General features: G+C 41.3%; 1 protein-coding gene across 2 annotated transcripts; it reads left to right on the forward strand.

The window, feature by feature from the left end:
- Positions 1–23,739, forward strand: LOC138008409 (MAM and LDL-receptor class A domain-containing protein 1-like). 2 transcript variants are annotated; one of them, XM_068855748.1, is made up of 11 exons: positions 1–77; positions 5,235–5,372; positions 6,137–6,375; positions 8,643–8,763; positions 11,052–11,192; positions 11,962–12,200; positions 14,452–14,572; positions 20,624–20,713; positions 21,515–21,707; positions 22,221–22,370; positions 23,225–23,733. In XM_068855748.1, the coding sequence occupies exons 1-11, from the start codon at positions 29–31 to the stop codon at positions 23,616–23,618; spliced, it is 1,875 nt and encodes a 624-aa protein (XP_068711849.1). In that variant the 5' UTR covers positions 1–28; the 3' UTR covers positions 23,619–23,733. The 2 variants fall into 2 exon arrangements, with proteins under 2 accessions (XP_068711849.1, XP_068711848.1); XM_068855747.1 differs by lacking the exon at positions 1–77 and adding an exon at positions 3,190–3,320 and having other exon boundaries at positions 23,225–23,739.
- Positions 23,740–26,915: the final 3,176 nt, after the last annotated feature.

The following is a 26,915-nucleotide window of genomic DNA, read 5'->3' on the forward strand; positions in this document are numbered from 1 at the left end:
TGTCAGGAATCACATATTGTCAAGCACTATGATCTTGTCTGTTCTTCTTCTTCTTGTGAGCTTGGCTTTAGTAGCTGGTAAGTCTTTAGGTATTTACTAGTACTTTCGACCAAGCCAATTCCTCGGAAAATAATGGCCGTGTAATTATGCTCTAAAAGGCGACGGATGTTTAAAAAAACTTTGTCTTTGTTGACGAGGAGAGCTGGGGGTGATTAGGTTGAATGAACACTGGATGCAGCGTTCAAATGCCGCCCTAAAGTCCGGGACAAGACATGTTGAAAACTCTTTCTTGGCCCCCCTCTCAAACATATTGAAACATGTTCAATCCAAGTTGAAGCCTTTTGGCCCATCTCCGGTCAACATTAGATGGAAGTAAGAAAATGACTTTAAGAGTACGAGTTTTATGTACTGCGCATTACGTTTAAAGAACGAAATTTTTCAAAATGTGCGTGCTCAGATCGTACTCCAATCTGAAGGGAAGGTCGCTATTGTTGGGTATGCGCGTGCTCATTAATCGGTCGCTCACTGATGACCATTCTCGTCACCAGAGCCTCGGATCGACCCAAGGCTTTGGGAAACTCTATGTAGGAGGACATGCGCCGTAGGGTTCTCGTAGCCCAAAATTGGCGATTTCAATCTCACGGCGCCTGCTCACTCCTCGTGCTAACGTGAATGCACTAATCAGAGACGCTTTTGATTGTTCTTCACCAAAACCAATGAGAAGACACCTTGCTTCAGGGTTCCCCAGAGCTCTTCTCTCCCTCAATCAAGAGAAGAGCTCTGGGGTCGAGATTGACTGATGACCCAAATATGTCCGTATCCATAGTAACAACCGCGGCTGCAGCCTGGGACTGAATACCATGCGTCTCGTCGAGCTTTGTTGAATCAAATGTTGATGGTGCGTTGAGGCCAGTTGTCCACCCTAGCAGACAACATGGTTCAGCATCGTTCAAAAAAGTCGAACGGGTGTTGCAGCAAATGTTGACTGGGCCATTTGCCCGGTTCTTATTAAGCACCAACTGGCACGGTGTCTTGTTGGTGGTCGCGAATTCACCTTTATCGTGATTTTTGAAAAAGCCATTGCAGTGCTAGCAATATTTACAACAGCTATGTAATTTTCGAACCATTAAATTTGTTGGTGTTCAATATCAATCCTTTGAAATCTTGCTCGCATATAATATTAGTTTGTCTTTAATTATTTAGTCACTTTTAATGCTCAATTGCAAGAAGTCAACAGAACTAAAGTTGCCGCCGAAAGCGCAAAGTACATTCTATTAAAGAAGGACGAAGTTCACGAAGTATTATAAACATATAGGAACTTTGAGATCTACTACAGCGACGTCGACGAAAACGTCACTTCAAAGTGTAACTTTGTCATGTTTGTGCAATCCTAACTCTTTCGCGGTGATGTCACCTCGTTCACTTCGTACAATGTAGGCGAATTATCCCAAAATTGAATTTATACGAGTGGTTCCAGAGTAAAAATATAGAATGAAAGATTCGCATTTGTACGCTCGCGTTCTTGTCACTAACACCTCAAAGTTATTGTTACGCAGATTACCATTCTTTTTCCTTATTATTGTTTTGTGACGTCTCGTTTCTCTAACTCTCTGTAACAGTCCTTTTCTTAAATAACCCCTTTGTTTATAGGAATCTTCAATGCTGAGGTGAACCAAGATTTTAAGAACTTACTAAGAACATACAGAGTCAGTTAAGAACCACGCCTTTATTTTGCCTAAAAGTTTTTTGAAAGAAATTTAAAAATTGTTGGCGAACAAGACAATTAACTCAAATACTTGGGGACGTTTTTTTTGAACATATTAACAATGTGGTTTTGTTATTGCATGATACATTGAAGAACAACTCGGTTCGTAGTCGGTGGTAGTATAGTACCACAAAACTTTAAGAACATGTGAAGAACGTTCAGCTTCAGCGCAAAAATTAGATGTTCTTATACAAGAAGTAGAGTGTAGCTGGAAAAGTTAAGGTTTTAAAAATGCTTATATTTACAAAGATAAAAAGAATAATATCATTTTCCTCCAACTTTTAATTCGCCTAAATAACCGTTTAATATAAATAAATAATAATTTAATTTAATGAGGTTTAACACATTACAGTCACATAATGGTAAACTTGAGGACCTCCCTATAAGCATACATAAATAAATTAACAAACATAAAATAACACGAGCAAATAATTGAATGAACAAAAAACCCATCATTTCATAGAATTCATAAGAATATATAATCATTAAGAACCAAAATATCAGTCAAGATAAAACGAATTCATATGAACAATAAAAAATGAAACCTTGAAGAATTATGACAATAAAAAAATGGTCGATTCTTATATGTAGGATCTCTTTAACTTAATATGTTTCTTTCGAAAACTGACCTGGGGCCGGTTACCCGAAGCCTGGTTAGGGCTAACCGTGCTTCGATCAACCCGTACTTGGAGATTAGATTTTAAGACCTGATTTTTGCTGGTAATGTTTTCCTGCCATAATTTGGTGGCAGAAATGAAAAACGTTTTCCCACCTTATTAGGCAGGGTAACTCGCCTTTCAAAAGTTTTATTTTTTCAACTGATTTTTTTTCGATATAGCTTCAGTTGTTGCTGATGATCACGAATTCAGAACGGAACTATAAGAATATTTTGGTCCTGCCGGCCCGTATTTTTCTACAATTAAGAAAGCATGCCTAAATTTGTATCCTCGATTGTTTATACTTCATGACCAGTCCTGCTTAGATCATTTAAAAGACTTTATCTGCAAGAGCTTAAAGTTGTTTGACTGAAACATCTTTAGCACTAATTGCATGGAAAGTGGGGTTAAAAATCCAAGGAGTACGAGGAGTACTTTACCTTTGATGCTGTTTATTTCCTTATGCAAATATATGTGCAACGAGGTAATCAGAATACAATGAACGAAGTCCGATTTTGGCGAAAAAAATAAATTACTGTCTAGTTCAAGTTGAATTTTGATTGTTTGTTGTCTAAGCGCTGGAGCCGCTTTCTATTTTTCTATAGTTCAAAAATCAATGAATTTTTATCGTTTCTCAAGTATCCTCAAACGTTTTCTCCACATATCTTTTGTACAATAAAAGCTGAAAAGCTGTTTCTGCAAAACTATTGTGCGTTCCATTTAACCATGAGAAGAAAGTTTAGTCACTTGTCATCCGGCTGGATGTGCTTAGATGTACCCACGAATTGACAGAAACTGTGATATATAATCGGCGTAGCTTACTGTCAGGAATCACATATTGTCAAGCACTATGATCTTGTCTTTTCTTCTTCTTCTTGTGAGCTTGGCTTTAGTAGCTGGTAAGTCTTTAGGTATTTACTAGTACTTTCGACCAAGCCAATTCCTCGGAAAATAATGGCTGTGTAATTATGCTCTAAAAGGCGACGGATATTTGAAAAAACTTTGTCTTTGTTGACGAGGACAGCTGGAGGTGATTAGGTTGTATGAACACTGGATGCAGCGTTCAAATGCCGCCCTAAAGTCCGGGACAAGGCATGTTGAAAACTCTTTCTTGGCCCCCCTCTCAAACGTATTGAAACATGTTCAATCCAAGTTGAAGCCTTTTGGCCCATCTCCGGTCAACATTAGATGGAAGTAAGAAAACGACTTTAAGAGTAGGAGTTTTCTGTACTGCGCATTACGTTTAAAGAACGAAATGTTTCAAAATGCGCGTGCTCAGATCGTACTCCAATCTGAAGGGAAGGTCGCTATTGTTGGGTATGCGCGTGCTCATTAATCGGTCGCTCACTGATGACCATTCTCGTCACCAGAGGCTCGGATCGACCCAAGGCTTTGGGAAACTCTATGTAGGAGGACATGCGCCGTAGGGTTCTCGTAGCCAAAAATTGGCGATTTGAATCTTACGGCGCCTGCTCACTCCTCGTGCTAACATGAATGCACCAATCAGAGACGCTTTTGATTGTTCTTCACGAAAACCAATGAGAAGACACTTTGATTCAGGGTTCCCCAGAGCTCTTCTCTCCCTCAGTCAAGAGAGGAGCTCTGGGGTCGAGATTGACTGATGACCCAAATATGCCCGTATCCATAGTAACAACCGCGGCTACAGCCTGGGACTGAATACCATGTCTCTCGTCGAACTTTGTTGAATCAAATGTTGATGGTGCGTTGAAGCCGGTTGTCCATCCTAGCAGACAACATGGTTCAGCATCGTTCAAACAAGTCGAACGGGTGTTGAAGCAAATGTTGACTGAGCCATTTGCCCGGTTCTTATTAAGCACCAACTGGCACGGTGTCTTGTTGGTGGTCGCGAATTCACCTTTATCGTGATTTTTGAAAAAGCCATTGCAGTGCTGGCAGGATTCTCTTCCTAAACTGCGTTGACCGCGCTTATTATCATTTATTACTTTCTATCCACAACACCACAATCCAGAGTTAAAGGGTGACTAGCCATAAAGTTTTTTTTTAAAACCTCTTTTTCAGTCAACTTATTCGTTGAGTCTCCTCATAGGTTGTGGTGCTTTTCGGCGTGTTCTCAGGTTTCAATCACCTCGTGTGCACAGATGGTATAATCCGATTATAATTGCTGTTCTTTTCCGTAAAGAGCACCAAAAATTAGTCACATGAATCAAAATTCCGGTAGATTTTCTCCGGCATCTTTAAACTGAGTTAAGAAATTCAATGAAAACGGTCAAAATACTTCATCGTTTAATTATTGATCGATAAACTAAGAGATGATTTCTGCTTGGTTTTTTTTTAAATACCCACATCCATTACCTTTGACATAAAAGCTCGATTTTCATGTTTAAAACACTTATAACCCGTATGAACAATTATGTGTCAATATGTTATATGTGAACGAGAAGTTTATTGGTTGTTAGAACTCTGGCTTCTACTGATAAAGATCAAAATAATATTTTGTTATCAGTTAATATAGGGGTGAGGCTAAATCGCTTGGGTGGGTGGGTCGTGGATGGTGAGTCCTGGGTCGTGTTTGTTTGAAGATAAAAATAAGATATGTATTCGCTCCTTCGGTGCTCGGTCCAAATTTGCAATTGTTCTAAGAGTTAGGGTTAGGGTTAAAAGTATGTATACATGACGTGTATACATGGAGGATCTTGGACCCACGACTCACGACTCACGACACACGACCCACGACTCACGACTCACCCACCCACGACCCACCCACCCACGCCGATTAGACACTGTCTTAATATAGCTATCATAAAGACTTTCTTCAATTTTTCTTTCCTGAGGCCTTGAATGTAATTTTGATGGCAAGGAACTCTGCGGGCGTGTTTCCCAGAGTAAAGATGACGATTTTGATTGGACATTGAGGAAAGGAACTACACCATCTTCCGGCACCGGACCAATAGCCGATGTCAGCGGAAATGGTATGTTGGACAGATCAAAGTGACTGATTTATACGCTGTCAATTTTACTAAGTATTGAATTAACAAAACCGTAGGATTGATTACAGTACCTCCTGGCAAGTGGAAAGGGCGATTGTTAGGCCAGTTTCAAATGTCGCGCTACTGCCGAGTCGAATTAAATTGACGTTTGCACGGGAAGAGCGCAACGTTTGAAAATCGGTAAGTGGGGCAACTTGAAGTTAGTTCGAAACGGCAATCGAATTTTGACAGTCTTTTCGTGCTACACGGCACTGACGCTGTATAGTTTCAACTGAACAGCATGCGCTACTACCGTGCCGAATTGAATCCATAAATTATGAAAATGCTCCTGCTAGCTGACCGGCTGGATGAAAGTTATGTTTTGTCTTTTTCATTATTTTGCATTTGGCGCGACTAAAGGAATTTCGACTTTTCACACCACTCTCGTTCTATTGTCGAGCCACTGGCAGGTCAAATTCAGTTAAGTTCGACACGGCAGAATAGCGACGTTCGAAGCAGGCCTTAAGCGTCTCAAATTCCATTTTTAATACCAAAACTCATTTCTTTTATGTGATTAGCTAAATGGCGCAGGGAGCGTCAGATATCATTTGCCAATGACAGAGAAGTGACTTGTTTTAAAACCTAAAAAAATTGGGGATAATTAGCGACAGCGCACGCTCAACAAAAAACTATACAAGCATTTGCAATAGACAGTAAAATGTTAACGCACTAACAATTCCTTTCCCTGTTAACTTTGTCCCGTGTAGGCTATTATGCATACATCGAGGCGTCAAGTCCTCGGAAGCAAGGCGATAATGCCCAGATGGTATTCAAACCTGGTTTGATATCCGGAGAAACATGCATTTCATTCAGATACCACATGCTTGGTGAAAGTGTGGGGAAGCTCAAAGTTTGGGTAGATGGAATAGTACGATTTGAAAAAAGCGGTAATCAGGGAAGAGAGTGGATGAAGGCAGATCTGAAACTTGAAAAGCCCACGGATGCTGTAAGTTAATGCGTAGGCGTAGACGATTTATGTGATCAACTGTAGCCCAACTGTTAATTAACTGATTTGTTTGGGACAGATTGCAAGTTTTCTCTCCGAGGAGAGCTGGTTTCTAAGAGCTCTCAGGGGTATAATGCTCTGGTAAATAATTTTCTCCAGTTCTTTTCGATATGGAACATCAATGTCGTGCTGTAAGATTATAAGCACTTGATCTCCCCAATGCAAAAGTTTGACAAAGGTAGACCAAGATACGCCGGCATTGGTGCAAGTTTAATTTAAAAAAAAACAAAAAAACGGTACGATAACTTCATTAAGAGAGGGAGACAAACTTAACATGTTACAATTTTCTATAACTTACGGCCCTCTAGCTATGCCAAAGAGGACAGACCACAACACCGGGAATTCCATGCCTTAGGCTATTTGCGAATAGTGTGTGGGTTCTTTTACGTCCCACAGGGTTATGAACATTGAAGGGTTGTGAGATCCGGCCTACGGTTTATCGTCCTTATCCGAGAAGAGTAGAGAGTCTAACCATTTGCAGATGTCATTACAAAGGCAGCACTTTCTCTTCAGTTATTTAAAGACCCTGAGTATTGGTCTGGCCGGAGTTCCAAACTTGTTCGTCTTTCTTATGCGTATTTCGAAAACGATGGTCACTGAAGTCGCTTGTACCTCCTTGAATTGTTGTTTGTGCTACACAAATAGCCATACTTTGAGGGAAACTAACACTCCAGCAAAAAAAAATAACTTTAAAACGGAAGAGATAATGTTTTTTGATCTACATTGGTTTGAAATTTTTTCCAAAGAAGAAAATTTGGTTTTATCAAACGATTTGGTAAAGGTCGAATTACCAGCGTCAGCCCTTCGTCAGAGCGAATGGAAGAATTGAGGGTGTTGTTGGTTTTTATGAGGGTGTAGAGGAGCTTTGCCATGGTTGGAAATGTGGTAACATGAATATGGGATGAGATCCATGAGAATAGAGTGTACTTAGTTGAAAGATGAATTTTTGCACAAGATTTTGCTGCTTTCTGAGTTCACGTGGTGTAATGATAGGCAGCAAATTGTCATGTTGCGGTGGGAGTGATAAGGAAGATTAAAATGGTGTGCAACTGGTTTTGACGCACTGTGCCGTTTTCTTCTACATCTCGTAGGTGTTCGAGAAAGCGGTCCGCCAATCTTCTCCCTATTTCTCCTATGTAGATGTTCGTACATAGTGTGCAGGTTATGCAAAAGATGACATTTGCAGAGATGCGTGTAAAATGGTCAGTGATTTTGAAGGATCGATTCGGTTCTGGGATCTTATCTATGTTAGATATAAAAGGACACGTTTTGCATCGTGCGCGCGTTCATTTCAAAGTTCCCGGTTGGTTGCCACACTTAAATGCGCTCAAAATTCTCCACAGTGATCCCGAAACTAAACATAAATTTCCTATATCACCACTTATTTCATTCAAACGCGACAAAAACATAGGTACTTTTCTAGTTAGGAGCGCATTTAAGTCTGGCAACCAACCGGGCACTCTCAAATGTACACGCACACGATGCAAAACGTGTCCTTTTATATCTAACATGGTTAAGATTTCAGTACCGAATCAATCCGTCATGATCAAAATCACTGACCATTTTACATGCATCTCAGCAAATGTCATCTATTGCATAACCTGCACCCTATGTAAAAAACATCTACATAGGCGAAACAAGGAAAAGATTGGCGGACCGCTTTCTCGAACACCTACGAGATGTAGAAAAACGACACAACGTCAAAACCAGTTGCGCGCCCTTTTAATCTTCCTAATCACTCCCACCACAACATGACAATTTGCTGCCTATCATTACACCACGGGAACACAGAAAGCCCTCAAAAATCTCGAACAAAAATTCATCTTTCAACTAGGTACACTGTATCCTCATGGAATCCACAAATTCATGTTACCATATTTCCATCAATGGCAAAGCTCCTCCACGCCCTCATCAAAACCAACAACACCCACAATTCTTCCATTCGCTCTGACAAAGGGCTAACGCTTGAAACGTTAGCTTTCCGAATCTTTCACGGTGGTAATTTGACCTTTATCAACTCGCTTGATAAAACCAAATTTTCTTGTTTCACTTTCCCACCGACGCAGCACCACAGTTTTTTTAGAAACTAGAAATTTGTTTTCCAAAAAAAAGTTCCAAAAACGATGAATTTCTTCACATTCGGAAAAAAGTATGAGAAAAATGATCTTTATTTCTCGGGCATAAATGCTTACATTTTTAATTGACAGAATACGCTATACATATTCGAAGGCATCGTCGGTAAGAATTGGCAAGGAGACATTGCCATTGATGACGTCAAAATACTGAGCTGTGAAAGGGCTGGTGATGAAATAGAAGAAGGAGGCTGCGGTGGGTGTCTTTTTGTTATAGCTTTGTTATAAATAAGCGAAAAAACACGAATTTGTTTTCGGTGATTGATGAATTTGAACAACACAAGGCATGTTAAAGGGCTTGTGTTACGAAATTTAGCTAAATTCAAAGACTGAAGACTGCAATCAGTAACAAATTCATTTGGGACTTTGACACCCTCTTCCCTCTCCTCCATTTAATATTGGGCTGAAATGTGAGATTTTCCACACAGCACAACTCCTGACTGAACTTGCTTCCACAGAACATTGAATTAGGGGGAGGGCGGTGGGAGGCCATTACCCGGAGCCTCGATTTTCCATATTAGCCCTCTGAGTCAACGCTGTCCCGTATCTTTTTATTTTTAGAAGCACCGCCCAGTGAGGTTTTGTCTAAGTTTTTACAATTTCCAATCATAAGAGACCTATGGTCAGCAATTGATTACGTTAAATGCAGCACACCCGAAACACGTGGTATTTCAAAATATAGCAGTTCTAAAAATTTAACTGAAAGACACTGTTTAGGGTTGACAGGGTACAATACATATGGAAGCTCCGGGTAATTGGCTTGTGGGCCTAGAAATAAGGTCAAGTGAAGAGTTCTGTTCAAGATGGATGTCAAAGTGTCCCACCTAATCAATGATTGTAGCAACCGAATCAAGCAAAACGTAAATAGTCTATAATTACTCAAGACATTGAAGAGGGTGTGAATGGGGTTAACCGACTAGCGACAAAGGGCTAGAAAATATTACTGACTACTGACAAAACGAGGGAAAAATTACCGACTAGCGACAAAAAAATTAACTGAGACTTACCGACAACCGACAAAGGTCGAAAAATTTTAATCGACAACCGGCATGTGGACCCCCTTCCCCCCCCCCCCCCCCCTCTCCATTCAGACCCTCATTGAAGGAAGGCTTGAAGCAAATGCAAAAGAAGGCAGGGATGGGCGCTCCCGGGCTCCTTTTGACCCTTTCCCTCCCCTTCTACGACCTGCCACGCATGCTATTTGGCCTCCCTCTTTCAACATTAGATCGAAGTAAGAAAACGGCTTTAAGAGTACGAGTTTTCTGTAGTGGGCTCGAGCATTACGTTTAAAGTGCGAAGTTTTTCAAAATGCGCGTGCTCCGATTGTACTCCAATCTGAAGGGAAGGTCGCTATTGTTGGGTATGCGCGTGCGCATTAATCGGCCGCTCACTGATAACCATTCTCGTCACCAGAGCTTCGGATCGACCGAAGGTTTTGGAAAACTCTATGTAGGAGAAGATGCGCCGTAGGGTTCTCATAGCCCAAAACTGGCGATTTGAATCTTACGGCGCCTGATCACTCCTCGTGCTATGTTTGAATGCACCAATTAGAGACGCTTTTGATTGTTCTTCACCAAAACCAATGAAAGGACACTTTGCTTCAGGGTTCCCCAGAGCTCTTCTCTCCCTCAGTCAAAGAAGAGCTCTGGGGTCGAGATTGACTGATGCGCCAAATATGTCCGTATCCATAGTAAAAAACCGCGGCTACAGCCTGGGACTGAATACCATGTCTCTCGTCGAGCTTTGTTGAATCAAATGTTGATGGTGCATTGAAGCCAGTTGCCCACCCTAGCAGACAACATGGTTCAGCATCGTTCAAAAAAGTCGAACGGGTGTTGAAGCAAATGTTGACTGAGCCATTTGCCCGGTTCTTATTTAGCACCAACTGGCACGGTATCTTGTTGGTGGTCACGAATTCACCTTTATCGTGATTTTTGAAAAAGCCATTGCAGTGCAAGCAGGATTCTCTTCCTAAACTGCATTAACGCCGCTTATTTTCATTTGTTACTTTAATACCCACATCCATTACCTGTGACATAAAAGCTCGATACTCATGTTACAAACACTTATAACCCGTATGAACAATTATATGTCCATATGTTATATGTGAACGAGAAGTTTATTGGTTGTTAGAACTATGGCCTCTACTGATAAAGATCAAAATAATATTTGTTATCAGTTACTGTGGGGGTGAGGCTAAATCGTGGGAGTGGTGGGTGGTGGGTCGTGGGTCGTGTTTGTTTGAAGATAAAAAAAAGATATATATTAGCTCCCTCAGTGCTCGGTCCAAATTTCCAAATGCCCTAAGAGTTAAGGTTAGGGTTAAAAGTATGTATACATGACGTGTATACATGGAGGATCTTGCACCTACGACCCACGAAACACGACTCACGACTCACCCACTCACGACCCACCCACCCACGCCGATTAGACATTGTCATAATATAGCCATCATAAAGACTTTCTTCATTTTTATTTCCTAAGGCCTTGAATGTAATTTTGATGGCGAAGAAAAACTCTGCGATCGTGTTTCCCAGAGTAAAGATGACGATTTTGATTGGACATTGAGGAAAGGAACTACACCATCTTCCGGCACCGGACCATCAGCCGATGTCAGCGGAAATGGTATGTTGGACAGATCAAAGCGACTGATTTATATACGCTTTCAATTTTACTAAGTATTGAATTAACAAAACCGTAGCATTGATTAAGGTACCCGTTATCTTCTGGCAAGTGGAAAGGGCGATTGTTAGGCCAGTTTCAAACGTCGCGCTACTGCCGAGTCGAATTAAATTGACGTTTGCAACGTTTGCACGGGAATAGCGCGACGTTTGAAAACCGGTCAGTGCGGCAACTTTATTGAAGTTAGCTCGAAACGGCAATCGAATTTTGACAGTCTTTCGTGCTACACGGCACTGACGCTGCATGGTTTCAACTGATCAGCATGCGCTACTACCGTGCCGAATTCAATCCATAAATTCTGAAAGTGCTTCTTCTAGCTGACCGGCTGGATGAAAGGTATGTTTTGTCGTTTTCGTTATTTTGCATTTGGCGCGACTGAAGGATTTTCGACTTTTCACACCACTCTCGTTCTATTGTCGAGCCACGGGCAGGTCAAATTCAGTTAAGTTTGACACGGCAGAAGAGCGACGTTCGAAGCAGGCCTTAAGCGTCTCAAATTCCATTTTTAATACCAAAACTCATTTCTTTTATGTGATTTGCTAAATGGCGCAGGGAGCGTCAGTTATCATTTGCCAATGACAGAGAAGTGACTTGTTTTAAAACCAAAAAAAATTGGGGATAATTAACGACAGCGCACGCTCAACAAAAAACTAGGCAAGCATTTGCAATAGAGAGTAAAATATTAACGCACTAACGATTCTTTTCCGTGTAGGCTATTATGCATACATCGAGGCGTCAAGACCTCGGAAGCGAGGCGATAATGCCCGGATGGTATTCAAACCTGGTTTGATATCCGGAGAAACATGCATTTCATTCAGATACCACATGCTTGGTAGAGGTGTGGGGAAGCTCAAAGTTTGGGTAGATGGAATAGTACGATTTGAAAAAAGCGGTTATCAGGGAAGAGAGTGGATGAAGGCAGATCTGAAACTTGAAAAGCCCACGGATGCTGTAAGTTAATGCGTAGGCGTAGACGATTTATGTGATCAACTGTAGCCCAACTGTTAATTAACTGATTTGTTTGGGACAGATTGCAAGTTTTCTCTCCGAGGAGAGCTGGTTTCTAAGAGCTCTCAGGAGTATAATGCTCTGGTAAATAATTTTCTCCAGTTCTTTTCGATATGGAACATCGATGTCGTACTGCTGTAAGATTATAAGCACTTGATCTCCCCAATGCAAAAGTTTGACAAAGATAAACCAACATACGCCGGCAATAAAAACGATATGATAACTTCATTAAGAGAGGGAAACAAAATTAACATTTTACAGATTTCTATAACTTACGGCCCTCTAGCTATGCCAAAGAGGACAGACCACAACACCGGGAATTCCATGCCTTAGGCTATTTGCGAATAGTGTGTGGGTTCTTTTACGTCCCACGGGGTTATGAACATTGAAGGGTTGTGAGACCCGGCCTACGGTTTATCGTCCTTATCCGAGAAGAGTAGAGAGTCTAACCATTTGCAGATGTCATTACAAAGGCAGCACTTTCTCTTCAGTTATTTAAAGACCCTGAGTGTTGGTCTGGCCGGAGTTCCAAACTTGTTTGTCTTTCTTATGCGTATTTCGAATTCGATGGTCACTGAAGTCGCCTGTACTTTCATGAATTGATGTTTGTGCGACACAAATAGCCATACTTTGAGGGAAACCCCCACTCCAGCCGAAAAAATAACTTTAAAACGGAAGAGATGATGATTTTTGATCGACATTGGTTTGAAATTTTTTCCAAAAAAGAAAATTTGGTTTTATCAAACGATTTGATAAAGGTCGAATTACCAGAGTTAGCCCTTCGTCAGAGCGGATGGAAGAATTGTGGGTGTTGTTGGTTTTTATGAGGGTTTGGAGGAGCTTTGCCATTGGTGGAAATATGGTAACATGAATTTGTGAATAAATTAATGGGATGAGAGGCGTTTATTGATTCCATGAGGATAGAGTGTACTTAGTTGAAAGATGAATTTTTGTTCCAGAATTTTGCTGCTTTCTGTGTTCCCGTGGTGTACTGATAGGCAGCAAATTGTCATGTTGCGGTGGGAGTGATAAGGAAGATTAAAATGGTGCGCAACTGGTTTTGACGCACTGTGCCATTTTCTTCTACATCTCGTAGGTGTTCGAGAAAGCGGTCCGCCAATCCTCTCCCTATTTCTCCTATGTAGATCTTCGTACGTAGTGCGCAGGTTATGCAATAGATGACATTTGCAGAGATGCGTGCAAAATGGTCGGTGATTTTGAAGGATCGATTCGGTTCTGAGATCTTAACCATGTTAGATATAAAAGGACAAGTTTTGCACCGTGTGCGTGTACATTTGAAAGTTCCCGGTTGGTTGCCAGACTTAAATGCGCTCCTAAATTTCAAAAAACTAAAAAACTTCAAAATTCTCCACAGTGATCCAGAAACTAAACATAAATTTCCTACACCACCACTTATTTCATTCAAACGCGACAAGAACATAGGTAATTTTCTAGTAAGGAGCGCACACGATGCAAAACTTGTCCATTTATATCTAACATGGTTAAGATCTCAGGACCGAATCGATCCGTCATGATCAAAATCACTGACCATTTTACATGCATCTCCGCAAATGTCATCTATTGCATAACCTGCACCCTATGTAAAAAAACTACATAGGCGAAACAGGGAAAAGATTGGCGGACCGCTTTCTCGAACACCTACGAGATGTAGAAAAACGACACAACGTCAAAACCAGTTGCGCGCCCTTTTAATCTTCCTAATCACTCCCACCACAACATGACAATTTGCTGCCTATCATTACACCACGGGAACACAGAAAGCCCTCAAAAATCTCGAACAAAAATTCATCTTTCAACTAGGTACACTCTATCCTCATGGAATCCACAAATTCATGTTACCATATTTCAATCAATGGCAAAGCTCCTCCACGCCTTCATCAAAACCAACAACACCCACAATTCTTCCATTCGCTCTGACGAAGGGCTAACGCTTGAAACGTTAGCTTTCCGAATCTTTCACGGTGGTAATTTGACCTTTATCAACTCGCTTGATAAAACCAAATTTTCTTGTTTCACTTTCCCACCGACGCAGCACCACAGTTTTTTTAGAAACTAGAAATTTGTTTTCCAAAAAAGAGTTCCAAAAACGATGAATTTCTTCACATTCGGAAAAAAGTATGAGAAAAATGATCTTTATTTCTGGGGCATAAATGCTTACATTTTTAATTGACAGAATACGCTATACATATTCGAAGGCATCGTCGGTAAGAATTGGCAAGGAGACATTGCCATTGATGACGTCAAAATACTGAGCTGTGGAGGGGCTGGTGAAGAAATAGAAGAAGGAGGCTGCGGTGGGTGTCTTTTTGTTATAGCTTTGCTATAAATAAGCGAAAAAACACGAATTTGTTTTCGGTGATTGATGAATTTTAACAACACAAGGCATGTTAAAGGGCTTGTGTTACGAAATTTAGCTAAATTCAAAGACTGAAGACTGCAATCAGTGACAAAATCATTTGGGACTTTGACACCCCTCCCCTCTCCGCTCCATTCAACATTGGGCTGAATTACAGCACAACTCCTGACTGAACTAGCCTCCACAGAACATTGAATTGGGGGGAGGGCGGTGGGAGGTCATTACCCTGAGCCTCCATCTTCCATATTAACCCTCTGAGTCAACGCTGTCCCGTATCTTTTTATTTTTAGAAGCACCTTCGAGTGGGGATTTGTGGGAGTTTTCATAATTTCCAATCATAAGAGACCTATGATCACTAGCCATTGATTACGTTAGATGCAGCACACCCGAAACACGAAGGTATTTCAAAATATAGCAGTTCTAAAAATTTAACTGAAAGACACTGTTTAGGGTTGACTCAAGGGTACAATACATATGGAAGCTCCGGGTAATGGTCTTGTGGGCCTAGAAATAAGGTAAATCGAAGAATTCTGTTCAAGATAGTTGTCAAGGTGTCCCATCTAATCAATGATTGTAGCAACCGAATCAAGCAAAACGTAAATAGTCTATAATTACTCAAGACATTGAAAAAAGGCTTGAAGATAACAGCAAATGCAAAAGAAGGCAGGGATGAGCAAAATTGAAGAAGATTAAAACGGATTGCATTTGGGATTTTGAAAACATTCAGCCTAACAGTTTTTTAAAGTATACCTTTGTTTTTTGTAATTTAAATTACGTATGCTTTACAGACATCTTGTTCACGAAGCTTTAATTTGTGTTGTTTTGATGTAGTTTCTGTGTTAACGTTAAGTTGTATAGTGTATTATTATGCGTCAGTTAATTGTCGATTAGGTATGGGAGCGCAACTCCGACCGAACCAAGCAGGATCCGGTGGGAAGTAGCATTTGAGGCAGAATGCTGTGGCACAAATTAAGCCGACTAATGGGGAGGGAGGGTGGGAACTCCGTTTCTTTGACTTTCTTGCACCGACTCAAGAAAGGGGTGTTGGTTTGAGCTTTGTATCATTGCTCAACCAATAATATTCTCAGCTGTACCCAAGGGACAAGCATTCACGCCAGAATGAGTGATAATTAATGCTTTGGTAGAATATACAATATCCAAATGACTTTGCATAGTGTATTATTCTGCCTCAGTTGATTGTCGATTAGGTATGGGAGCTCAACTCCTCCCTACTACCCCTGAGCCGTTACTAAAAGCCAGCTTTCAATACCCCGTGCAGCTTCCTTCCAAAATCAAGAAGTATATCTTAATCTCTTCCCATTCCTTATTCAGCTTATTGGCCCGAAAAGTATATTGCTAAAACCACAGTAATAAGTCATTTTAGTGAATTTACGGAAACAATTCCACACTCACTACAATCATTGGCGAGGAAAACTATATTCATCCCGGGAAAGCCTTCGTGAATCCTTCTAAATTGTTTCTAGCCTTGTATGAGTTTTCCCAGTATCTAAATGTATCTTCAATAACTTAGCTGCTGCACCCTCAGGATTCACCACCTCCTTCAATTTGATGTAATATAGAGCCGTCTTAGTTACTAGACTTCCAGCCTGCATGATCTATGATTCTGTCCAGACTAAAATCCGCCAATGCCAATGAAACAGCCGCTCCTCTTCGAAAACCACGGAGTGTAAACGAAGAATTAGATAAACGTGCTTTCACGCTCTTTACATATAAATCTAGTCTAGCTTGGGCTGCAGAGGGTTCCAATGCTTTGGACGTAATTAGCCCCTGTTTAGATACCGTGCGAAAGAGAAAACCGGATAACACATTCACTTTCAATAGTTCACATATATTCAAATAAATTTCTAGCCCACCCACAGGACAAATTCCTTTGTTTGTACCTCGTCTTAAGACATACACGTTGCTATCACCAGATCGTAGTGACTTGGTCCAGACCTAATTAAACAAGAAACCCGGCCAATCGTTTGGAAACCTCAGAATGGTATGGGTTAATAGACCTAATAAATCCGCGGCTCTATCCCCCGAGAAAAAAAATGCTTTAAATACTGCCTGATCTCTTGCCAATAAGTATAATTGCAAAGGATCCGACCACGACTCCCTCAACTTAGATTGCCAATAACTCGATAATACCTCCAAATCTGATAAAAGAACTGGTTCGGCCTGGCGAGGCGTAATATACGCCTTCAATTGTTCTTCGCGAACATCCGCTAGACATTTTTTTACAGATCTATCCGACGCAGGGTTACCCACTCCCAGAAGTGAGTGCCATTCTCCACCTCTACCTACCCCTACGAATAAAGCCCGTATTTTCCCGATTAGAGAATCAACTGTGCCATAAGCCAATCGTTTAGGGCATCGGCCGCAAACAGTTTTGGAATTCCCTGCAAAACTACAGTATGGATCATGAATGACCGTCCTCCCTCCCTGATCCTTCCAGACCAGAAAAGCTACAACATCCGCTGGCAGGGCGGTACTCAGGTTTTTTGGCGTTTCTAAGGACGACAAGAATGATGATAGTTCCAATTCCAATGCAGACTTTTGCTTTGCATACCGAGAACTACGTCTGGTCTCACTCAACTCATGGATTCTATTAGCAATGTCCTTCTCGTTAACAGGCTAACGGATAGTCCAAAGTCCCAGAAACCCGAAACTGCCGTTTATACCCGCATCGTTGGCAGAAGTTAAAATCTTCATCATTTGGGTGTTGGCAGGCAGGACAAGCTGCTGAAGGGTTAAAAAGCTTTGGTACTCTAGGCAAAGGCTGAAAGGCAATAATATAGCATACACAACTATAAATACCAATACACCCCCCTCTCGATAATTAACAAATCTATTAACTATTGACTGCATTACGTTCGACTACATCACAGCCACAATTCAGATAAAGCTACCAGTCCCCTCTTTCAAAACCGAGAGACCCTTCAAGTATACAATGGATAAGAGCAAGCTCTTTGAACAAAACCCTCCTTGGAAGGAAATAGTAATACATCCAGATCGCCTTCACGGGCCAGGCAAATCTCCGAGAAAGACATCGCCATCAACACCGGCCACCAGAACTGGTTGGGAGAGCCCCCAGGAACCACTATTATGAATGGACGGCGAGACTGGCTGACAAATTTCAGGACAGGCGCTACCAAGGCAAATGGAGGAAAAACGTATGGATTCGAAAGGTCATGCATGGTACCTATCATCAGACAAGTCTTGGGCAAATAAATTGGTGCCATGCGAGTATGGTGTAGGCCATGGGTGAAGTGTGGAAGGGGAATTCCTTCATCATCTAACTGAGCATTAGAATCCAATGCCATCAAATCAAACGAGTGCCCCGAGATGCCCCCAAAAGCAGTCTTCACTTTTTGCCATGCCTTAGAGGAGAGCTTAGAATCCGATGCAGATGGACGCCTGGAAGGAGCATCTGCTTGATTTTGCTCTAACGGAACGTAGAAGAGTACTAATCGTAAGTTACGCTCCAAAAGACAACGATAAAGTTCCTTTGTGACCACTGTCAATTGAGGCGAGTTTCGACTACCTTGGCCATTAAACGTATCGATTCATGTTCAAATTGAGCACTCTTCTAGGATGTCATTGCCGCTAGCAATTGCGCATGCTCACTAGCTCGCTAGTTTGAGCACTCTGGCATGGCTTGGATGTACCACATGTGTGGGACATCTGGGGTGGATTTATAGCTTAACCTCCATCCTAGTCATCAGCACTGCACTGGTGAGGCCCAGAAGGCCGAAACAGTAATGTCTGCAGTTAGAAACCCGGTTATACACCTGAGCACTAACCCGACAATCATGAACAAACGAGGGAGATGACTTCACAGCTCGGCAAATAGCTAACATCTCCTTGGATGCTATACCCAGTCTCAACTCTTCTGTATTCCAGTAATCACCCATCCGCCGATCACCTGAAGGATGGTTGACTACGCAACCCCAACCAAAATTAGAAGCATCCGTGGAGATAGACAGTCTCACATGTTTCTCCTCACGCCATGGAACAACATCCGACCACGTGTCCAGGAAGCGCCAATGAGCAACTTCTTCGAAAAGATAAGTTGTCATCTTCACTTGACAAGGATCCGTACAAGACGCAATAGATTCGCTGATATTCCTTATATACAACTTAGCCGCCGGGACCGCCAAAGAAAACGAAATACACTTCCCCTGAAACCGTTGCAATGTCTTAACATCTACGTTCTTACGAGCAAGAATATATTCTCTCAATTGGGCAAACGACTGGATCTTTCTAGCAGGAATGCGAAATGCTTGCTTTTCAGAGTCAACGATGAACCCCAAGTATTAGCAATGGAAATGTGTCTGTTTGAAGACAAGTTAAAAGGGAAAACAGCTCATTTTCGATCGCCGTCCGCGTCTCAAAAATGTGCGTGCTTAAGCTCCCTAACCGTTTTTGAAACGCGGACGGCAACCGAAAGTGAGTTGTTTTCCCTTTTAACCGCTCTTCACATAATTAAATTAATATTGTAGAGTATCTTTTTCTACATTAGAGATGATTACTGAGTTTACAAATCTTGGAGATACTGTTGTCCTGACATGCAAAATATTCACTTCCGGTTGCCATCCGTTTCTCAAAAACTCCAAAAAGGGAGCTTAAGGTGATTCCCTAGTATTGCACTGCGCATCCTGTTCTGCGCATAACACAGTGTAAGCCCCGTTCGTATTCAGGCATGGCTAAGAGGCTTTATGGTCAAATTTCATGGCTCTTTGTCTCACAAGTCTCAACGGATATTTCTAAACAAAACAATGTTTAAATTTAACCATAAAGACTCGTACCAATGTGTGAATATTGATATATCGAACGTGGCCAAAAACATTTCAAAATGCCGACCTTTCGTGAGGGAAAGCTCGCTAGAAAGAAGAATGGCCGTTTTCAGAGCACAGCAGTAAAGAGCAAAACAAGAAACGTTTTGGACTCTCACAAAACAAAAAGTCGAGTGATAGCCTTGATAATGCTAAAGAAGATTTAAGTCCGACTGTGAAAGTGAAACCGCGCTATCGGGGAGACGTGTTGTCGAGGAGTCGAGCTTGGTTTGCTTTCTGTTTTCTCCTAAACGAGGTTGGTGACCTATCTTTTTTTTGGCATAATTTTATTCTCTTACTCATCTTCTTTGCGCTGTAAAAAAATTACAAAAAATTTACGTCAGAAAAAAAAGTTACAGGAAAGATAGTATTCGTAGCCATCACTCGTGGACACAAAATTGTCTCCTCGAGATCACGCACCCGAAGAACATTTGTAGTCAGTGCCTTTTCAAGACTTGTGCCTGTGCCATAAAACAAACATTAAATTATTCCTTTTGAGCAACACAATTCACCTGTTTTGTTATTTCAAGAATTACGTCAAAGCTGTGCTTCCTGTTCGTGCAAAACGTAGCCTGAACCGATGGAATAAACTTGTCCTTGATAGATGAAGGCGCAATGATTAAATGAGTAACTTGAGCAAGTTATGTCTCTCAAACGAGCTTGGTGACCTACTTTTTTAATTGCACATTTCGAGTCACCATAATATAGGGAACAATCGAGAAAAGTTTTAAAAAAATCTTACGACAACTTCTATTACTAAGGAATCACCTTAAGCACGCCCGTTTTTGAGATGCGGACGGCGACCGGAGGAGAACATTTCGCGTGCCAGGACGGTGGTGTCTCCCATATTTTTATACTAATCATCCCTAATGGAGAAAAGGTACTTAGCAATGTAAATGTAGTTGTTGTGAAGGCAAGTTAAAAGGGAAAACAGCTCATTTCCGGTTGCAGTCCGCGTCTCAAAAACGCGCGTACTTAAGCTCCCTAAAATAAGCTTCCTAAGTAATCACCCGTTTGATACAGCCAACGATTTTACACTCAAGACAACTTCAAAAGCCACTGAAACAGTATCAAGTTCTCTCAGATAAGAAACAGTATGAGATTATTCAATGAGGAAAATGAAGCATTAGCACGTTTGCCTCCTTTTTCAGGGCCTCCAGAGCCTTCTTCACCACCAAGTTTACCACCCTTACCGCCCTCTAATCCCCCACCGCCGCTACCCCCGTCAGTGGCTCCAGCAAGTAAGTAAGGGTATATCCTTTCAATACAGTGGAGAAAGTTTTAATGATTGAAGTTAATCACCGTAAATTGAGATTGCAATCAGAAACAGCAACTCTTGAAAGAGAACCTTTCAGAGTCTTTATTCCACGGGTGCAAAGCCCGCTCTTCCGAGGGACTGAATTGAAGTGTATTATGGTAAAGGTACGTTTGCATGGTTAGACCGGCTCTTACTGGCTGTTTTTCATTTGGTAAACGCTTGCATGACGCAAGTGCAGCCGCTACATTTTTTACATACACATGAAAGATATAATACTGTCTTACATCAATTTAGAACAAGCTAGCCGAGAATTAGGAAACCAAAGACTGACAGAAAACGGATAAAATTCTACAAGGAACAGTGTTTCTGAGAGCTTATTGCTTGTATATTTACACTATTTTAACATGCGTGTACTTTAAAATAATGTGTGAATTTTCAACTTTCGAAGAATCAAATTTTTCGTCTCAATAGTCTATGGAGGAAATTTTTTCGAGTATGTCCTCGTCACTGTAGACAATAAAAACGTCTTCAGACCAGGGAATATTGGTATCAAAGGGACTTATACTCTTCCGAAGCTCTCCTACTTAATTTCGTTGCTCCCGTGAACGAGTGCCAACATAGCTTGCAAGTAACCAGAGAATTTTGCAAGATCTTGTCCATACGGTGACCGCTGAATGCTTCGCAAATCATCTAAACAACTGAAAAGTCTCATACAGCTTTACAGTAGAGTATAAAATAATTTGTACATTTTTTCATGAATGGATTTCTCCACTTTGTTTCCAAGGTGGATGTGGCATTCGTCCATCGACTAGGATCGTGGGAGGGATGGAAGCTAGAGTTGGGGATTGGCCTTGGCAAGGGATGTTAAGAAACAACTATGGATTTCCGTTCTGCGGTGGAACACTCGTTGCTCGTCTGTGGTTGGTTACTGCCGCTCATTGCGTCCAAGGAAGTGATCCCAGTTCAGTCCTTGTACGGTAGGACAAAACCTACACCTTGATTAATCCGGAGCATTTTAAGTACACCTAATCTAGTTTAAGAATTTAATGCGTGTGTAAGCCGCAGAATTAATACGCACCACGGGAGTTTTGGGCCTTCAGAATTTTGAACTCGCGTTTTGCATATATAATAAGCTGCATTTTAAGCTAGTGAGACTTTGACGTCACTTCTCCCTGGATCCAGCCCTCTGAGGTCCAATCGGTCAAATTTGAACGTGAGTAATGACGGGCCGTGAAATCCAAAACTTACAGTCAACTTGAAGTAAATGACCTTTGGATAAAAATCAAAGCTGAAAATTTTGCCAGTCAGGTGTCAAGCAAATACACTTTCAAAATCCGAAGAAAAAAAGGAAGTGAGTTTTCTTTTATCACAGGGGCCAGAAATGCCATGGAGAAAAGACGTACGGGAGAAGGGTGGGAATTAAAATCATGGTGATTATCCAACTATTTCCGTAACTCACTGACCCTTTTTTTATAAAATCATTCCTACAGGTTGGGAGCCCATAAGCGGACATCAAATTTAGGAAACGAGCAGGACTTTAAAGTTGTTAAAATCATATCACATCCTTTATACCAAACGGAAAAAGGATACAGCCACGATATCGCCCTCCTAAAACTAGATAAACCGGCAAAATTAAACAGGTAAAGTAGTTTTGTTCTTTTGCACGTGTTGGCAGATTTTCGGCGTAAGGCTCAGGTTCACCACTATTCGATGACAAGCTACTTACAAGAACTGATAAGCGAATCGTCACTGTCCTCGATCATCAAAATCTTCTTTGCCTGACGTGATTTTGAGACTGAGAGCGCGTCGATCAGGTGAAAGACTTCTTTCTCGCAATAAACATTGAGGAATTCGGATTCAAAGTCGACTCCACTGGGTTTCAGAAAAGGAGCATTAAGTATATGTGGATGCATTTTTGTTTTTTGGTTTTTTTTTCAAAAAAGGCGAAAGTAATGACCACTGTGCTCATTGTTCAAGCGGAGTTCGAACCTTCGATTGAATTCGGCCTTTCCACAAGTTCTAAATTTCTCATACTAACCGAGTTTGCGTTCCGTGCTGAAAGTTACGGACAGGGTTTCTTTCCTTTGCCTTTTTCGCGCAGGGGCCATAAATCAACAGGAAAAAACGAGGAACCATAACTTTCAGTATGGTCCGAGAAAATGGGGTTAGTATGATATTTGTTGCATCTTCGAGGTAATCAGGCGCGCCGGAAAGGAAACTAGTTGAAGTCAAGCGGAAGTTTCAAACTGCCACAAATGATTGGCTGGTAGAATAAATCTTCTTGGCCTTTTGAAACAGTTGCTTGAAAGATTCAAAATGTTTTACAAGTATATTTAACACAAACGACATGAAAACCTTGGTACATATTGTTGCATCGAAATTTCAAATTTAGCGTGCCTTACAGAGGGGCGTACTGTGAAATACGGCCCGCTTAATTAGCCAGTCATAGCGTCGGAACTATCTATAATAACAATGGTTACTTTTACTCCACCAGGTTTGTGAACTTAGCTTGTCTTCCTCAAAACGTGGATGCACCGACGAACAATGTTAGATGTTGGATTACAGGTTGGGGAAGAAACTCGTCGGGAGGTCACAGACCGGAAATACTGCACCAAGCTTCGGTCCCCATAGCCAGCCGCGCCCGATGCGACAGAGCGTACCCGGGTTTAATCCATGATTCCATGATATGTGCAGGTCTGGATCAAGGAGGTGTCGATGCCTGCCAGGGAGATAGCGGAGGTCCCATGGTTTGTGAAACCGCCGGAAAATATTACCTACAGGGCGCCACAAGCTGGGGGTTTGGCTGCGCAAGTCCAGGCAAATTCGGTGTCTATGCCAAAGTTAAATATCTCTTAAAATGGATCAACGAAGAAATGGCTAAAAATTAGAAGACAGCTTGCTTGCAAATGACTGAGTGAAACGGAGTCGTTTGCCGCAGTAGGGAGTGAATTATATATATCATAATAGTGTTGTGTTGATTCATAAATAAAACTGGGGCAAGTGAATATACTTTGTCGAGGTCTCCTGGTTTAAGTATTGTTTGTCTCACGTCGATTTCACAAAGACGCTAATTCTACTCATTGGGATAAGTGAATTTTAACTTATTTTAGTGTAGACAGAAGAAAAACAGAAGTATTTTTTCCGGAGATATATTCAAACCATCAGGCATTTTCAAATGAGCCCCCCAGGCAACAGTGTTTTTTCGCGATTAATTTTTTTTCTTTTCCAAGGGAGGTCACGGACAACAGAGGACCCCTCTGCCTACGCCTCTGAACTAAAAGTAGCGTTCCGCTTGAGACGCCATCATGCCTGAAATTTTCAGGCTTTTTTACGCAATTGCAAAAATTGCGTTCATAACTGCGAGGATCATAGCTTCACTTGACCTCACTTGATCCCATGTTCTCTTGCTCCGACGAATTCATATACGCAGTTGGTTTACACAAGCAACTACTTTCTGGTGGCAGCTAGGTCTCTTTACTTTCGAGGGAACTCTCGACCGTGGAGTGACCCTATGTAAAAGGCCTCGGAACGACCCTCGGAACATCAATCAGACACTTCAGACCGCTGACCAGAATAAGGCAGCAAAAAAATAAAATTTGGCCACCACATTACCATAAACATTCTATGTTCATTTCCATCATATCGTTTGCTTATTGTTATTTTTCTCTAGAACAATAACACTACTCTTATCTTTTCCCGTACTCATAAGATCACTTTTATCGCATTTTAAGATATTCTAAAAGTCTTCAAATGCTTCTTTTCGCAGTTCATATATGTCTTTTATATAGCCTTCATGTTCAGCATGCTCTTCTGGTATACTAAGAACTAGTATAGTAGCCCGAGAGGCTACGGGTAGCCTATACTTTGTCACAAAATGACCAGCTCCCAAATGGCTTGATAGCTCAATTGGCGGAGCGCTGCATCAGTGACGCAGAGTTCATGTCTTCTAATCCTGTTCGAGCCTGAATTTTTCACGCCTCCCTTTGGTTACTGCTTCAGTAACGTTCGTAACTGGGCTAAAAACAATGATCGTGACATGCATCTTCCCGTAGTTCGTAAATATTTATTTCATATAATGATATCTTCGTTACTTTTGTCGCGACCCCTAGCATTACCAATTTTCTTATAAATGGTCCCAATACTATCAGTATCCAAAAAAAAATTGTCAGTTTTACTTGGATGAACATGATAAAATTAACTTGAACATCAGCAGACTTAGTATTACCAACTGCTATCACTATATGACTGAACATTGTCGCCTGAGCAATAGGTCTTAATTGTTTTGGGTTAAAGTAGCATATTAAGAGGGAAGGGGGGGGGGGGGGGGACAATTTTTCATCCCTTAGGTTAACAACAGACCCTAATTAGCACATAAGGTGGAGCCAAGTAAGAGTTGGAAAAGACGAGGAGGAGCCTCCGGAAGGGTGGTATCAAGAAACACACTTGGAACATTAGAAGCTCGGCCACCGATCAAATTTACCTTTGGACATAAGCGCGTCCTTGCTGCCTTTGGTCATATGCCCCTGCTCAAGGCATCGATGACACTTAGCTTAAAGGGATCAGCCCGCCAAATATCGCATTCGACGAGGGAAGTCTTCACCACATAGCCCCGAATATGGAGAGAGCAGTTAATGCTGGTCATTTTTAGTGTAGCGACCGGTACTCAAGGCCAGCCTCAACAACAAACTTGGCACGAATTTCGATACGCTATGGTTACGGAGATATACTTCAAGGAAAATCACTTGTTTTCACAGTATCAAAGTTAGTCGAACGATGACTTGATTGATTTATTACAAAGCCAAGAATCCAATATCATATCTCGACTAACTTTGATACTCTGAACACAAGTGATTGTCCGTAAAGTATATCTCCGCAAACATAGCGCATCGAAACTCGTGCCAAGTTGGTTGTTGAGGCTGACCTTTAGTACCGGTCGCTACAGTAAAATAACAATTCCGCTTTGCCGATCTTTTCCAAATCTTCAGCGTTTTTACTCCACTGAAAACTTCTGATCCGTCCAGTAACAGAACCAAAACTAACTAATTAAATGCAGTTCGGGCCGACGCTAAAACGTACATTTAAGTCACGTGATTGAAATAAGATAGGATCAACAAACTAAAAATTAAATATACGGAATGCAGGTGTACAAAACCGCTTCATCTATTTTATTTTATTTTTGGACCAGACCCAACAACTAAATGTTTCAACTAAAAAAGAAACTCATTCTTTTCATACATTTTGGTCTTGGGGTCATTAAACGCAGTTTCAGACATTTTTATAGGTCATGAACTGAATAAACCTCACAATGGGCTTACACCCGCTATTTTATTCAAATACAGATGCGGGGAATCTGAAACGAGTGCTTCAATTGGCCTGACGTAGCAAATTTCCTTGTGCTTCGAATTCGCTGCGTTTGCGTTCGCTTGCGTCGTGTGAAGTTTCATACGACGCAAGCATAACCACAAGCACAAGGAAAGGAAAATCTTGATCCTTGTGCTTGGGCTTTTTGCTTATGCTTGCGTCAACCCCGTTTTCACGGTGAAATAAACGCTCTAGCAGACTCTTTAAGGACGGCCCCTAGTATTGTCATTGCGCATATGTTCTGTGCACCTCGAGATACTCAGGCATTCTATTGGTGGAACTTACTAATACAAGGATATTTTTGCGCTGTTTAAACCTGCGCGGAGAAAGCAGAACTTAGCAAGTGCTCTTGGTATCCAAAAAGAAAATTGGAGGTAACCATGCATTTTCAATTTGGAAGAGACCGCCATACATTGCTTTGTATTTTAAAGCTTTTTACAAATATTGCTGATTAATTATCTTTGAAAAAAGTGTGGTTACTCCCAATTTTCTTTTTGGATTTCAATAACACTTGTTAAGATCTGCTTCTGCCGCATGTTCATAAACCACTTTTAAATTACCTTTGAATTAGTAGGCACCGTCCTTAAATACATCACATTTTGAGACAGAAAAACCGGACACATCTAAAATAAAAATACCGAGCAATAATGAAAGAAAACATTAGGACTACACCAGTCAAAACTGTAGATATACTTAAAGGAGCTACGTCACGGTGTTGGATTTTGAAAAGTTTAGCCTCAATTTATCAAAAAGATCGTTTGTAATCCGTTTCAATCTTCTGCATCCTTCACCATCCTGGCCATGCTTGCATTTATTCTTACCTT

Source organism: Montipora foliosa, chromosome 6 (genome assembly GCF_036669935.1).
Source record: "Montipora foliosa isolate CH-2021 chromosome 6, ASM3666993v2, whole genome shotgun sequence".
Lineage (NCBI taxonomy): Eukaryota > Metazoa > Cnidaria > Anthozoa > Scleractinia > Acroporidae > Montipora > Montipora foliosa.

Coding starts and splice junctions, on each gene's coding strand:
- LOC138008409 (XM_068855748.1), top strand. CDS start 29: ATGATCTTGTCTGTTCTTCTTCTTCTTGTGAGCTTGGCTTTAGTAGCT. Junction 11,193..11,961: donor AGCCGATGTCAGCGGAAATG/GTATGTTGGACA, acceptor TTTTCCGTGTAG/GCTATTATGCATACATCGAG. Junction 22,371..23,224: donor AAACCGGCAAAATTAAACAG/GTAAAGTAGTTT, acceptor TTACTCCACCAG/GTTTGTGAACTTAGCTTGTC.